General features: G+C 44.3%; 1 protein-coding gene across 14 annotated transcripts in view; it reads left to right on the top strand.

Moving 5' to 3' along the window:
- The window catches only part of mecom (MDS1 and EVI1 complex locus), a 130,663-nt gene extending 115,720 nt beyond the window's left edge, over positions 1–14,943 (top strand). For 6 of the 14 annotated variants that reach the window (XM_023276952.3, XM_023276950.3, XM_023276956.3 and 3 more), the window contains 10 exons: positions 220–1,615; positions 1,836–1,926; positions 3,319–3,345; positions 7,075–7,241; positions 7,506–7,583; positions 9,172–9,341; positions 10,326–10,470; positions 12,413–12,658; positions 12,761–12,941; positions 13,057–14,943. In XM_023276952.3, coding sequence (XP_023132720.2) covers positions 220–1,615; positions 1,836–1,926; positions 3,319–3,345; positions 7,075–7,241; positions 7,506–7,583; positions 9,172–9,341; positions 10,326–10,470; positions 12,413–12,658; positions 12,761–12,941; positions 13,057–13,191 — 2,636 coding nt within the window. In that variant the 3' untranslated portion in view covers positions 13,192–14,943. The remainder of the gene's footprint in view (positions 1–219; positions 1,616–1,835; positions 1,927–3,318; positions 3,346–7,074; positions 7,242–7,505; positions 7,584–9,171; positions 9,342–10,325; positions 10,471–12,412; positions 12,659–12,760; positions 12,942–13,056) is intronic. The other 8 variants (XM_023276951.3, XM_023276959.3, XM_023276955.3 and 5 more) reach the window with 3 other exon arrangements.
- Positions 14,944–15,259: the final 316 nt, after the last annotated feature.

The following is a 15,259-nucleotide window of genomic DNA, read 5'->3' as shown; positions in this document are numbered from 1 at the left end:
AGGATCTGGACACACCTCTTCTTTTTTATTTTGCTGGAAAGCTATTGTCAGTGTATTGATGGGAACACAAGCATATCACTCATACTGTATTTCCCCTGCCTTAGCTTTAGTGACTAACCAGAGATGTCATATCATGTGATGTCATTTTTGTGTGTGTACGGGTAGATTAGTGTGTGTTGGATACTGATATGTTTCATATCTGTCTCCATGTCCCTGCAGGTGAGGTCTGCCACAAGTCCTACACCCAGTTCTCTAACCTTTGCCGCCACAAACGCATGCATGCTGACTGCCGCACACAGATCAAGTGTAAAGACTGTGGGCAAATGTTCAGCACCACCTCTTCCCTCAACAAGCACCGGCGTTTCTGTGAAGGAAAGAACCATTTCACAGCAGGGGGTTTGTTTGCTCAGGGAATGCCACTCCCTGGCGCCCCTGGCTTGGACAAATCAGCTCTTACGATGGGTCACAGCAGTGCTGGACTGGCTGATTATTTTGGGGCAAGCCGCCACCATAGTGGACTTACATTCCCTGCTGCCCCAGCATTTCCTTTCAGCTTCCCTGGCCTGTTCCCCTCTGGACTCTATCACCGGCCACCGCTCATCCCTGCCACCACCTCTCCTGTTAGACAACCAGCCCACACACCTGTGGCTGGGCCTGGTGCAGAGCTGAGTAAGAGTCCACTGCTGCCTCCAAGCCCTGGTGCTCAGGAGTCTCGAGAGCTCCTCAAAGCTCTCCGTAAAGACGGCGGTTCGCCAGGAAATCAGATACCAGGATCAGAGCTCCACATCCAGGGCTCCTCATCCTCCACCAAGCAGCAGAACAAGCAAAGTGACCAGTCTGAGAGCAGCGACCTGGATGATGTCAGCACGCCCAGCGGCAGTGATCTGGAGAGCACATCAGGCTCCGAGCTTGAGAGCGACATGGACAGTGAGAGGGAGAGGGGGGCAGCTCGAGAAAATGGCAAAGGTCCCAAGAGGAAGGCCACTGAAGGAGGCTCCCAAAGCCCCAGCCTGATGGGCAGCGGTGCTGCAAAAGACTTTCCAGGCCCTTCCCTCATTCCATCCTCACTGGACGAGCACACAGCTGTAACGGGGGCTGTGAATGACTCTATTAAGGCCATTGCCTCCATTGCTGAGAAGTACTTTGGCTCCACAGGGCTAGCTGGCCTGCAGGACAAGAAGGTTGGGTCTCTGCCCTACCCTTCTATGTTTCCACTGCCTTTCTTCCCAGCTTTCTCTCCTCCTGTTTACCCCTTCCCAGACAGGGACCTCAGACCTGCAGGCCTGAAGGGTGAACCACAGTCGCCAGCAGATGACGGCAAGAAAGCCCAAGGCAAATCTTCGTCTGAGTCACCATTTGACCTCACGACCAAGCGAAAGGAAGAAAAGTTGGCCCCATTTTCTCCCTCTAAACCAGAGGTCTCACATGCTATTGGTCAGGATCAGCCGCTAGACCTGAGTCTGGGATCCAGGGGCCGTAGACGTAGTGCGAGAGAGGAGGACACCAAGAAGAACCTGAATTATGAAGATGAGAAGGGGGTGATGGAGATCCCAAAAGCGGACACCTCCTTACAGCATGCCAGGCCCACACCTTTCTTCATGGACCCCATCTATAGGTATTGTTATTCCCAGTACCTCATTTACCTTTAATTGAAGTTACTACTGTAGTTTTAAATAATGTGTGAACAGTCTCATATACTTAAACTGTACTAAGAACCATGTGTGTGTTGAACTTTGCATGTATGATGTATGATACTGTCATGTAGTGACTGAATATAGGTCTACCAGTATTTTCTGCTGTGCGTGCATTAAGAGCTAATAGAAATCTACTATTAGCAGGGTTGAGAAGAGGAGAATGAGCGATCCGTTTGAGACTCTGAAAGACAAGTACATGCGACCAACCCCAGGCTTCCTCTTCCATCCACAGGTAGGTTCTGATTGTGGTGTTTGTGGGAACCTGGGATATTTAAAGGGAACATAAGAAGGTGGCATGTACATTGTTTGCAAGAATGACTAAATTGTGCATTGTCAGAAGTGCATCTGCACATATTTCCTCTCCAGTGGATTGTTCTTAGGTAAGGCCTTAATTTGACAGGACAAGCACAATTTCTAGTTGCATCCTATCACTGTGAATTCATGATGGCCGTATACAGATGTGACAGCAGCCTGACATTTAACCAGTCAGTGTATATCATGACTCGTTCTATAGGCAGCTCAGTTATTCACAGTGGTTGTGCCAGGCTGACCAAACTGGATTAATGAGGATTAGCATGCGGCTCCAGTCTTACCCAAGCTACTGCCTGTTAAGCCCATTGTTGGCTATCTGAAACAGATGTGGCAGAAAGAAAGGGCACATTGTGACACGTCTTCCCATAATGTGTCTTTGATTACAATATAAAAAATGATATGCTCTTAAAGCAATGATTTCTGCCCCTGGGTTTTCTGTGCCAGTATTTCCAGGGTGAGGTTCCACATAATGTCTGTGTGTGTGTGCGTGCATGCACGCGAGTCTATGTGTATGTGTGTCGATGACATGTTGCATTGACGTTCATTTGTTCAATCTTCCCCCGCGGGTGAGAACGGTCCGTCGGAAAGTGAAAACACCACTTTCTCAGGCATATGATTTTTTTCCCTCTTTTCGGGCCGTTTCAGGTCTGGTTTTTACAGGCTGTTTCATTTGTCTGATTTATGTCCCCTGTCCAGACTGCTGCATGGGCCCTGCCTGCAGCAGCCACATGGCCGTCCCACACGCCCTAATGAGGTGTCCTATCAGTAGAAACACTAACAGAGTGCTTAGGCCATCTTTATGACTTTATGATGTCTGGACACACAAATCATTCCCACAAATACCAGACCAGGGTAGGTCTAAGCCACACCAGGCCAGGGCCCCTTCTGTATACTTTTGAGGGGGTTTGTTTTCAGTCACCTGACTCACTCTTGAGCAATATATCAAAAAAGAGGCTGCAAAGCTGAGGGGACTGGAACTTCTTTTCAACCTTTAGTGATTCAGCTTTTTATTTCCTGGCAGGAAATTTTACTGCTAGGCAATACTGGCTTAGATTACATACTGGAATTGTATTTGTAGCCTTCTATAATGAGCTTATTGAACACCAGGAAGTGTTTGGGAACTATTAGAGCCTCTTATAATTCCAGTACCATAACTCTGCAGATAGGCAGCTCATTGCTCATTCAGAGTTAATTGCACCAAGACCTATCATTCCCCTCTGCACCCCCATATGTGTCCAATCAAAAGCTGTTGATTCATGCACCACTTCCTGGTTCTGACTGCTTTTTCTTTTCCTTCTCTTCCGCCCTTCAGTTTCGTTTGCCAGATCAGAGAACTTGGGTAAGTTCCTCTTTAACCTACAGTACTGCCATGTGTCTGTACCTCTACCAAACAGACTTCATCCCATAATTAATGCATGGGCTGCATAACAGTTTATAACTGACATCACCCAGCATTCGCATGGCTTTAACCTGGCACCATCACGCACTGATGAGACTGGTCATAGAAGCACTTACTACTTACTACCCTGTATATTAAGATAAAGAAATTCCATATCAATGATTATATTGTACCTCATATTACATTATGAGCATCTGAGCCTTTTATTTCATCCTATCTTTACATCTTCACTTATCCCTTCTCTGTTTCACATGAAAGAGTTTAGGTGGGGATTTCCAGCTGAGCTACACCCTGTCCGTGCAGCAGCTCAGAATATACGTTTGCTTATTTGGAGAATGAAGCAGAGCTTTTGCAAATGGGCACGGGGGGAGAGATGAGTGGAAGGTGGGGTGGTGGGTGGCGTTTGGGGGGAGCTGCTTTACATCAGCGAAAGGGTAACAGTCTCTTTGGGACACTGGCGGGGGGAGTGGGAGGTTAGTTCCTCCCTCCAAACATCTGGTTCCCGATAAAGATCAACAATTGAGAATGCATCTCGCTAATTAAGGCCCTAACAGCATCACTGACATCTGAAGATAGCCAATCAACTGCTGGTCCCAGAGCGGCGCTACAGCAACAAGCAAGTTTACAGATGCACACACACTGCCCACGGGGAAGGACAAGGGGGTTTCGGGAGGTGTGTGTGTGTCTGAATGTACATGTGTGTGGGTGGGTTTGGAGTGTTTCTAACACAAAGGAGTAGGAGGGCTATAAAACCATTGAAAAATCACTTTAGATCAAAACGTGGAGCCGTTTATCCTCACGTCCTTTAATTCGAACATTTCACACACAGCACTGTCAAACAGTGGCCTAATGAACCTGACTCACCATCCATAAAAACAGTTCAATAGCTGAAGGTTTTTGAAGTGTAATCTGTGGCAGACTGAGGGTTACTGGTCTAATCTATTGGACTGGATGTGTGAATCATTTACCGCGTGATCGCAAACAAAGCATTTAACTGGTTTAGAAAAACTGCCAAGTCACTTTCAATTGTTTTGGAACACTTAGGCAACAAAGTGTGAGACCAGATAATGAAAGATTTATAAGGCTTATTTTGTTCTCACATGCAACAGTGGATTATAAAAGCAGGTTTGAACTACCTAAAAAAAATTAAATATTTATTTAAATCATGCACAAAGCTGATATGCTTCAAAAAACGAAAGACAATTGTTTGTTTCATCGTGCATAGTTTTATAACAAGAACTATGCAGGAGAAACCCTGAACAGCAGAATGAGTAGGTTAAGGTGGGAACAGAATTCCCCAGTAGATGGAGCCAAGATGGAGTAGTTTTCAGCTCTAAAAATGTCTTATCGAACAGGTTCGATACTGCTGACAGCTTTAGGGGCCCCAGTGTTCCCAAGAGTTATGGCTTCTCATTGAGCACGGCAGACAAACTGAGCGTTCACTCCAGTGTCTGAAAAGAAACCCAATGAAATACACAGTGCATATTGAAAAGAAATATGAGAAGCGTTTCACCTCAGTCATCTTCGCAACCCCTCGCCTATCTTTCAATGCGTTCCCCTCCTTCTTTTTCTCACTTCCTTACTTTCTCTCCACCTCTGTCCCTCACTCGCCTTTGATTCATGGCGTGTAGCAACGGCATATTCATAATCAAACAGACCTGACACTCCACATCCTCCCTCAGTGGGAACGTCGACGGCTGCGGCAGGAACTTTACACTCGGCCGTCACTCCTAATCAGCCGATCCCAACACCAGACTCCACCACCATCCATCAGTGCTTCTCTCTCCGGACTCTGTTCAGGCTTTCTTTCTTTCTTTCTTGTTTGCATGCTTTTCCTTCTTATATTTTTCTTTCTTCTTTCCTCACTCTTCCTTATTTTCTCCCCTATCATCTCGTCCTTCATCGTGCTTCTTCTCCAATTCTTCTCCTCTGTTTCTTTTCCCTCCATCTGCTCAATCTTGGCGTGAAGCCTGAGAGTGACAGAGGGTGAAAGCAGGAGATGGAATGTCAGAGTCGGAGCAGGGCTCTGGTGGAGGACCCGAATCACCATTGATTTGTCGCCTTATTGAAATAAGAATAAGAAACAGGCTGAAAATTCAATACACGCAAAATAATGCAAATTTGTGTGGCCCCTTTAAAAAAAAAGGAAAGAAACTCCTCTGTCTGTGTGTGTGTGTGTGTGTGTGTGTGTGTGTGTGTGTGTGTGTGTGTGTGTGTGTGTGTGTGTGTGTGTGTGTGTGTGTGTGTGTGTGTGTGTGTGTGTGTGTGTGTGTGTGTGTGTGTGTGTGTGAGATGGGCTGACAGGCCCTGCGGCCTACCGAGACCCCCGCCCCTCCCTCTAGTTCTCCCTTCACTCCCCCGCTCCTCCCCCATCCCGCCCCTCTCAGCACAGCGATATCATTATTACCCGTGTCTGGCCCTTGATCAGTAATGTCAACATCTTTCATATTGACGAATGTGCTGTCTGCCCGCATTGTGCACAGAATGGTTTACAGCCCAGCAGTGGACATGAATCACTCCTCTGCCACACACACACACATACAAACACACACACGCGGACACGTATCTGACAACACACAGATACACACTAAGCACGTACAATCACGCTCGCATACAATGCACATGCCCTGTAAGCACAGGCGTTTTGGACACACACGCACTCCAGCACATAAAAATGCATTACAAATACATTCTTCTCTCTCACACACATACATATATTTTCCCTTTTACACGCATTGAAGGCAGTTAATCAACTACGACCACCATGCAGCTCATGGTTTCTCATATCCATACACACACACATATCTCCTCTGAGAGTATCTGATGAAAGTAAATGTTCAGCTTCATTAGCAGATTGGCTGCAGTGCTTAATGCTATGTGTGTGTCTGTGTGTTTGTTTGTGTTTATCTTACTTTACATGTGTATATATGAGACTTGGCTGCATTTAACATTCACAGCTCCACACCTGTTCACCAATGACCGTGAATGTGAGCATACTGGTTTTTGTTTAATAACAAAGTTATGAATCAGTGTCAAATGGACCTGTCATGCACATATACCAGGGATTTGACCTTGTGATGCATGAATCATTGATGAACGTCATAATAAGAATTCGCCCAATACCTGTTTCACTTCTTTTCAACTGGTACGATGCCTGTAAACAAGAATCCTCAATCACACAAAATATGAACAAACCTGTTTAGCAAGTATTAGTCGTATCTCCAGTAAGAAACTTTTAACAGTAAATCAGAATCATATACATAAATATTTGACATTTGCGCCTAATGCCAAGAAATTCACAGCAAATGCAAAAATGTGTGATTTCTGTACTTCTTTAAGTGAATAACATCCACCCCTATTTGTATAATGGCCTGAACTATTACATTTATTTTGCTCTTTGCTTTTTATTGCAACTTGCAATCAGAAACCAAAAAAAACCTTTCCAACACATCCTGCAGCATAACAGCATGGCTATCTGCTGGCTCCAGGTGTCTACTGAATGTTGTATTTTGCCTTAAAATCCTAAAAAAAAAAATCATGATAAAGCTTCATGAGCGGCATGATTATGATGAATAATGCTGCTTTCAAAACTGAAAAAACATCGATTTGTTTGATTTGCCTGTTGAACATTTGAACTCACTCTGTCCTTCCTCTCTGCTGTCTCCTCAGATGACGGCTATCGAGAACATGGCAGAGAAGCTGGAAACATTCAATTCCTTGAAGCCAGAGTCTGGTGACCTGCTGCGCTCCGTTCCCTCCATGTTTGACTTCAGAGCTCCACCCTCTGCACTTCCAGAGACGCTGCTGCGCAAAGGCAAGGAGCGCTACACATGCAGGTAACTACGGCAACTCCTTTGGCACATATTATCTCATTTTTAATCTCATATCAATAATAATTTACCATTCCTCTTTTGAAAATAGTTTAGATATTGCTCTCTTTTCTCTGATTGCTTTCTTGTGAATCTTTTCTAAAACTGGTGTGTGTTTTTGTGGTTGCTTTTTTATGGTATCTAAAGCAACTTACAGTAAGAATTCCTATTCCTGATCTTTTTGGAATGCGACAGTGAATCACTTCACAATGTCTTTTTACTCCTTTATAGATACTGTGGAAAAATATTCCCTCGCTCTGCCAACCTGACCCGCCACCTCAGGACTCACACGGGAGAGCAGCCCTATAGGTCAGGCTATTTCTACAAGAGTATATATTGCTCTTTATACTGTCTTTTGGAGTTGTGTGTGTCTGTTTGTTGTGGTGTTTATTTTTGGTTCATGTCGCTGGGCTGTTATAAAGAGTCCTGTAGAAATATGCTGCCTGAGTATCATCCTCCTCTCTTGCGTTCTGCCAGCATCCCTCCATCTGTCCTCCTCACTCGATACAAAACTCTAGAGACACATTTGATTTGTGCAATAGCACATTAACTCCTCCATGAAGAACTGCTTTTCTCTCCTCACAAATATGAGTGAAAGCAGCAAACACACTTTCACACAGCGCATTCTGAAGCCGACATATAGACGTCGTTCATTTGTTAACAGCTTGTGGATGTTTTCCCAGGGATTACTCGTCTACATTTAGAACGGAGTTTATGTATGTTTTCTTATGCCATTAAAGCCTGGAATAATTATTCTACTGCTAAATAATTTGCCTGATGAAAAATGGTGTCCGTTGCCTGGGCGACAGGAGGGGTGGGAGGGGGCTTGGAGTAAAAGAGCCGAGAGGAAGGGAGGAAGTTTGGTAAAAATTGGGGTGATGAGGAGCATGGGCAGATGTCCAGACCCGGCAGCTGTGGTCATTTCTCTTGTGCTTATGAGGCCAGACTCAAAGTGATCTGCAAACATTTGGCTACTTGCCCCACCAAGGAAAGCTTTCTTGCCATCATAAGATTAAGTTCTTTTTGTTTAGGAATTATGGTAATAACACTAATCTTACTAATTTTGTTTTGTGTTTGGGGAACTTTGGTAACCATTGTCAAAGTCTCCCTGCTCTGCTCCACACCACGTCAGCACAGCACTTTGTTCCAGGTGCTTCTGAGGTAGAAGCAAAAGTAACAATGCAATAGATTTTCGGCACACATGCAAAAGTGAATTTTGTACATTTACTACATTTGGATAATGAGTGTACCCTGGCTAGCACTGCTCAGCTTTGTAGTTACTAAGGTAGAGGAATGTTGGCCCAAAGTTTGGTGGAGGCCTGTTGACCACAGGGGAGAGAGAAAGACAGATGCAGGCCTCTACTGCCCCAGTCTGATAGCCTGCACTCTACACGCTGGCATGCCATTAAAGATCGCCGCTGTTTATTGTAATTTTTTGTGGAGATAACCGAGGGGTTCCTGAGGGACAGCCAATCGGGCGAGCTAATTCCACCAGAAGAAAAGATGTAATCTTCTCGTATAATTTTGCATGAAGAAACTTGGCAAGAGCCCCTAATTTTGCAGGGCTAGAACCAAATCTGTTGCGTGCTTATTTTGTGAGAGAAGAATGCAATTTTATTGTGCTGGCTGGAGATAAGAGGCAGAGCTGTTTCACCTTAAACAAGCTCCTCCATCATGTCTGGGACTGCGGGACTTCTGGGACTGTCTGTATGAGTGTGTTTATGTGTGTCATACATTATGCATCCCATTATGTTTCCCACAGAACAAACCGCAGGTTCCTGATTCATTATGCACTGCAGTTGTATTTATGACTTGCAGCTTTTGTTGAATTTTGCTGTTTTTCTTCTGTTTGATATTTAAAATAGTTTAAGTAAAGTAGCCTCCGCTTTTTCTGCAGGTGTAAATACTGCGACCGTTCCTTCAGCATCTCCTCCAACCTGCAGCGTCACATTCGCAACATCCACAATAAGGAGAAGCCCTTCAAGTGCCACCTGTGTGACCGTTGCTTCGGTCAGCAAACCAACCTGGACCGTCACCTCAAAAAGCACGAGAATGGCAACCTGTCAGGTGAGGGGCAGGTTTTGCAGATTGTGGAATCTTTAATAGATAACAGAAAAATTTGCTTTTCTCCACCGTTTTTTTCCCCCATATTTTATCAGCAAAAACAAGAGCTGCTTTGCTAGTTGGTCAGATTCATAAATCCTTCTGCTGAATAATATAAAACATAATTTACTCATGATTGGAGATGATCTTAGAGGCTGAGAAATTAAATTATATAAATCTGTCATCAACCTCTGCAACCATGCAAAATATTTTTTGAATGAGTTGCTTTCATCAGCAGCACAGCTCACAGCTCACGGGTTTGATAGGTTGCATCACTCTGGCTCTGAATCAGCAAAATGAGCGGTGACACCTGGCCACAAGCCGACAGCAGCAGGAGGCTGCCACTCAGTCAGACGCGATGTGCAATCAATCAAATACAAAATCAATTATCAGACCAAGCTTTCGCTTTTAAGCAATAAACAATGCGTTCCCTAACACACAACACAGAAATAATAGACTGAAAAATGTCAGGCAGAACAGCTGTTTCTCTAACGTAATAAAATTGTGGCCTCTTCAACCTCGCAGACACTTTGGTAAGTGTATCATTACAAATGCTTTTGGTGCAGCCAAACATTTTCAGATCTCACTTAACTTTATTTCCAATTGTAGCCAGGGTCCTGAGGTCTCCAAAGATACCAAATATTTCATGGAGAATTCAGTGGAAATGTGCATAACAAGATGCACAATCCAGGTTTTTTCCTGTGATGTAATGGGATTACATCAGTAGGGAAAAACTGGATTTCACGTACTGTGAATTTATTTTATCACTTTAACCAGCAGATACAGGCATCACACTGCAGTACAATGTGAGGATAATCTATTTTTTATTTGAAGATACAGGATATGAGATATTTAAAATAAGCAAACAATCATTGTACAGAAATGTTTTAGAGAATCATGGTGAAATCTCCCAACAAATAAAAACTGGAATATTCTGTCTTTCTGCAGGAACTGCAATGTCGTCCCCACAGTCTGAACTGGACAGTGGCAGCGCCATATTGGATGACAAAGAAGACTCTTATTTTAATGAAATAAGAAATTTCATCAGCAACACGAGCCAGAACCAGGCATCACCGGATCCCTCTGAAGAAGGGTAAGCGCAGTTTAAATGTGGTCATGTCTGTTTTCCTGATCAGATCTCTATCTAGCGAGCCAATCAAGAAGATGCTTATCATTAATAATCATTGTTTCTCGACCACCAGTGTCAGAAAATTAGATACAGATGACTGTTCATGAAACTATATTTACTAATGTACATTAAATGACTACAGACTGTGACTTTATTGCCAACACTGGATTTAAAATGGACTGAGAGAACTTGAATACATGTACCATGGGTCAGGGACGATGAGCCCACTTTTGACTTTTCATACCACCCAGTGAGCCTTCGCCAATAATCGCATCAGGTCTCAAAGTCTTGAGTAGAGAGCAATCATCTGTACCGACACTTAAGATAATCGCAGGTTTTGGAAACGTGAAGGAGCTCTTTATATCAGTTGCCTTTCGGCCACATGTAAGAAAAGATATCCATGCAACTTTGTCTGAGCATTATGCAAATAAATTCTTGTAGCTGTGATCAGATCAGATAGCAGCTGAGAGGTCTGCTCAGGTCTCCAAGTTTGTTTTCTTGCGCCTCATGTTGGTGTGATCACAGGACAGATTGTAAAAGCCAGATAGAGATCTCGCAGACTGACTGGTGATTGTGCAGAAGAAGGCCTGTGAGAGCAGGACCGGGGGGGAGCAGAGCGTCAGAGGGAGGCGGGGGGAGTGCTGCAGTTACACCAACACATCTGGAACCAACATGTCTGCCTACAGGAAGAGGGTAGAGGGGGTGGGGTCAAAGGGTCGTCCTGTGTTTCCTTTCAAAGTGCTGCGCTCCTGACTACTTCTGATAGATACTTTATCCCCAGCAAATTACCACGTTTGAAAGCGTAATTAGCGAATCTGTTTTCTTAATCACAGAGTTCTCGCTCTCTCTTTTGGAGCTAGTTCCTCCAGCGCGCTCTGCAAAGCTGAACACGGCACGAATACCAACCTTTCCTGCTCCGAACTCTCCACTCCTGTGGGGACTTTGTTGAAAGCGCAGTATTATCAGCTGCTGATAAACGAGGCAAAACGATGCAAATCCTTCATGTGCGAAAATGTAATCTGCAAGAATTCCCTCTTTTGTGTTTTCTGCACGCTCAAATGTGCCCCTTTCAAATGCAGGTATCTCGCTTATAAACATTCCATAATTATGTGGTGTTGTGCTTGATGTGTTTTGTTCCTTGTCCATCTACTTCTCCCCGTCCCCTTTTCAGTCCTCGAACCCTTTGTGCAAGAAACAGCATTTTTGGGAGCTGACGAAAGATGTCCCAGAGTGTAATTAGTGAATCAGTCTTAATGTGGTTCCAGATGATTTACCAAATGGTGGTTTCCTGTGGCGCTGAGACAGAGGGACAGATTAAGACTCAGGCAGTTTGGATAGCTGGCCCTCTCTCCCTCCACAGGGATGGAGGAATGGGCCGGTTGGCAGCACTCTCATAACTCTCCCACCAAATGGGGCTGTCAGCTAAATATTTTGCCTATTAGATGAATACGAGATAGTCGGGAAAATAAACAAGGAGAGAGGCAGAGCACTCCATTTAAGTGTTGTGCTGATCAGCCCAGTGCTGCTGTGCCCAAAGGGGCCCCAAAGCCTCGATGACAAACGGGATTCCGGCTCTGCTCAATCCCAGCTGCCATGTTCTGCCTCAGATCCATCTCTTCTTGCCTTTTGTCCCATATGTTCCGCTGTTTTGTATATAGCTGGGAAGGGCTTTTAGAAGAGCATGTTAGAAACCAAAAACTAAACCAAAATCCTATATGTACAGTGTTCACTCTTTTGTATTGTTCTTTATGTTACTAATTAAAGAAGCACCAGAAGAAGATGTTTTCTGAAACATTAGAGGAGCATTTTTCAAAAATGTACAGCTAACAGGGCTGCTGTCACTTGTTTGGTCATTTCTTTGGCTATATCTTCGTCTATTGATTTAATTCATGTTCCTGGTCTGCAGGTTAAACGGTGGTCCGTTTGAAGAGGAGAAGCCCCTGATGGCCAGCCACGGGTCACGTGACCTGGAAGACGAGGAAGCGGAGGAGCTGGGAGCTGATGAAGAAGAAGGAGAAGAAAATAGCAACACCCCTGAGAAACCGGAAGGAAAGGTGCTTCCTGGTAACCTCGGTGATGACATAATGCAAGATGAAATGGACTTCAGTGAGCAAAACGACTTGAACCTCAGCTGTAAAACCTCTCCTAGGAGGTAAGTTTGATACAAGGACACACATCTAAAACACACATCTTTCTGTCAGCATCATGTTTTGCTGTGAAAATGGCTCATTTTAATGTTGTGCTTGACCTGCAGGTATAAGGACGAGGAGGAGCAGCGCAGCTACTCAGCCTTGGATCATATTCATCGTTTCTCTGAAATGCGCAAGCTGGAGGAGAGTGAGCTGAGCGACGGAGACGAGGACGATGGATCATTTGGCTCCCCCTCTCTGACCGAGGCAGTCAAACAGCCCCTCTTTAGGAAATCTAAGTCTCAGGTTAAAAAAAACAAAAGTCTCACTTCACATGCATGCACACCTGTTTACCTCCACGTGTATATATGTCAACAGTTAAGCCTGAAAGTTAAGTGTAATCCGTCTTCTGCTTCCTCAGGCGTATGCCATGATGCTGTCTCTGGCTGAAAAGGACTCTCTCCACCCGGCCACCCACACCCCCGCTACCATGTGGCACAGTCTGGCACGGGCTGCTGCTGAATCCAGTGCCATCCAATCCCTCAGCCATGTATGATGATGCCCTATTTGCGCCTACACCTCTCACCTCCCCCCTCCTGACCCTGATCTACCTATGGCACTGGGAGTCCATGGCGGGGGCTAATCTGCAGGGGCCCCCGATCGTCCACAGAGTGACTGCTGAGCAGAACCACGGCCCATCTGACTGCCTTACACACAAAAGCAGGGTCACTGTCCAAGCAGAACCCAGACCCACACCCAGCCCCTAAAACCTCCAGCAGATAGAGAGCAAAACGTCCCACTGAGACCTTAAAATTGATTTCTTACACCAACCAGGATGTGGTGAAAATAATAATTCTAAAGTAATAATAGCTGTATTTATTCTTCTGAATTTCTGTGTTTTGCACAGCAACGGCAGCTGATAGATTTGGAAGGTGGAGGTGCTGATTTGTCGCTGCTAGACTGGCCAGCACATAGAAGGCGAGGAGAACATTTTACGCTGAGAGTGAGTTTGGTCGTGTCTCTAAGACAGCTGGTTTCAGCCTAGAATGTTTCACTGTGTGTAAAGCAGAAGAACCAGAACAAGAATTCCCTTTAACCCCCGGAGATCCACAGGTGTTTCTCATAAATACATGTACTTGATGATAAAAATTGAAAGGTGGGGTGAGCAGCCTTGGTTCAAATGAAAAACCGCTCCATGTAAGGACAGCACTAGCAGCGCTTTAGTATCACTGAAGTCATTGAAGAACAAATGGGGGGAAAAAAGTAATTGTTAAACTGAAATCAGGCCAGTTTCCTATCTGCGTTTCATAGCTGCGTGTGTCTGCACAATCATAGCACTGTACACAAGTGTCTAACAACTGTTCTCCACTGCACTCCATCCTGCCCGCCTGCGCTATCTGTGAAAGGATATAAATAGATTGTCTTTTTAGTGGAAGAGAAGAAAAACACAATGTTTTTTTTTTTACTGAGATAAGTAGCCAGTGCTGAAGTTAATTGTTGTTCTGTAAAGGGCATATGTCTTTTTCAAAACCCTTGAATCCATCCTAGTCCACCAACAATACCACTAAATAGCCTGAATGCTAGTCGTTAGCTACTCCATGCTCGTGTGTCTTTCATTTTTAGACAATCATGATTTTTGTTTTCATTTTTTTCGTTGGTGTTGTTGTTGTTATTTGCTGTTGTATTTTGAGAATTGTATTTATTTCTTGGCAAACTGTAGTTTGTTTACTGAATAGCACTGCTCTTAGCCCAGGTGAAGGGGAGATTCCTAAAACCGGGCCTATCCCAGAGTTCAATGGGGTTTGTAGATTACATTTGAGTGCCGGATAGTATTAAACATACAATTCACCCCTTATTCTACTAATGAAACCGGTCGATGAATAGATATTACTTAGGGTTTTTTTTCTATGACAATTTAATGATTCAATTGTAAAAAATGAAAAACATTATAAAGAATGAATAATAAAAAAGCCAGGTATAATTTCTTCATAAGCGCATGATTGGTCTGGTAAGATCTGTATCTGACCTTTTCTACGGTTGTCTGCAAGCTTGTGTGATGTTCGGTTCATGTTAATCCCTTGTGCCAAACTTATGATAAATAACAGATTACTTTCATTTATTCTCCCGTTTTGAGGGACCAGATTTTTCTGTTTGTTTCTGTCGTTGTTTTGTTTATAATCGATTTTAAAAAGTAATCAGCAAGTTGAGGTACTTTGTTTTAATGCTTTCTACAATGTAACTGTTATGCATTTCAATTCAATACTGTGGGAGGAACAACTAAGAAATAAAGGATTACAATGTGGATTGACATGTTTTCCATTCTTTCTTTATTTCTCCTCAGATGTTTCACTCAACCTTTTGTCTTCCGTCTCCCTCACACCTCCCCGCTCCATATAGTCCTTCTGGCTGCCCATCATTTTAGCCCAAATTGAAATTTATACTAAGAGACATGAGTCAGAACACCACCTGGCGCTTTCTTCTGGCGCTCCCATGGCCTCCAAGAGCGAGGGAGAGCCTGAACTCTGGTCCTCTTGTTTTTTTCTCGAGGCCTTGGCTCACATAGAGAGAGGGAAGCAGAGAAAAGGCTGGAGAGGGCTTGAATGTGGTAGTGGGAGCGGAGGCAG

Source organism: Amphiprion ocellaris, chromosome 7 (assembly GCF_022539595.1).
Source record: "Amphiprion ocellaris isolate individual 3 ecotype Okinawa chromosome 7, ASM2253959v1, whole genome shotgun sequence".
NCBI classification, from domain to species: Eukaryota; Metazoa; Chordata; class Actinopteri; family Pomacentridae; genus Amphiprion; species Amphiprion ocellaris.
Note: the sequence above shows the minus strand (reverse complement) of the source record. Positions and strands in the feature narration are given on the sequence as shown.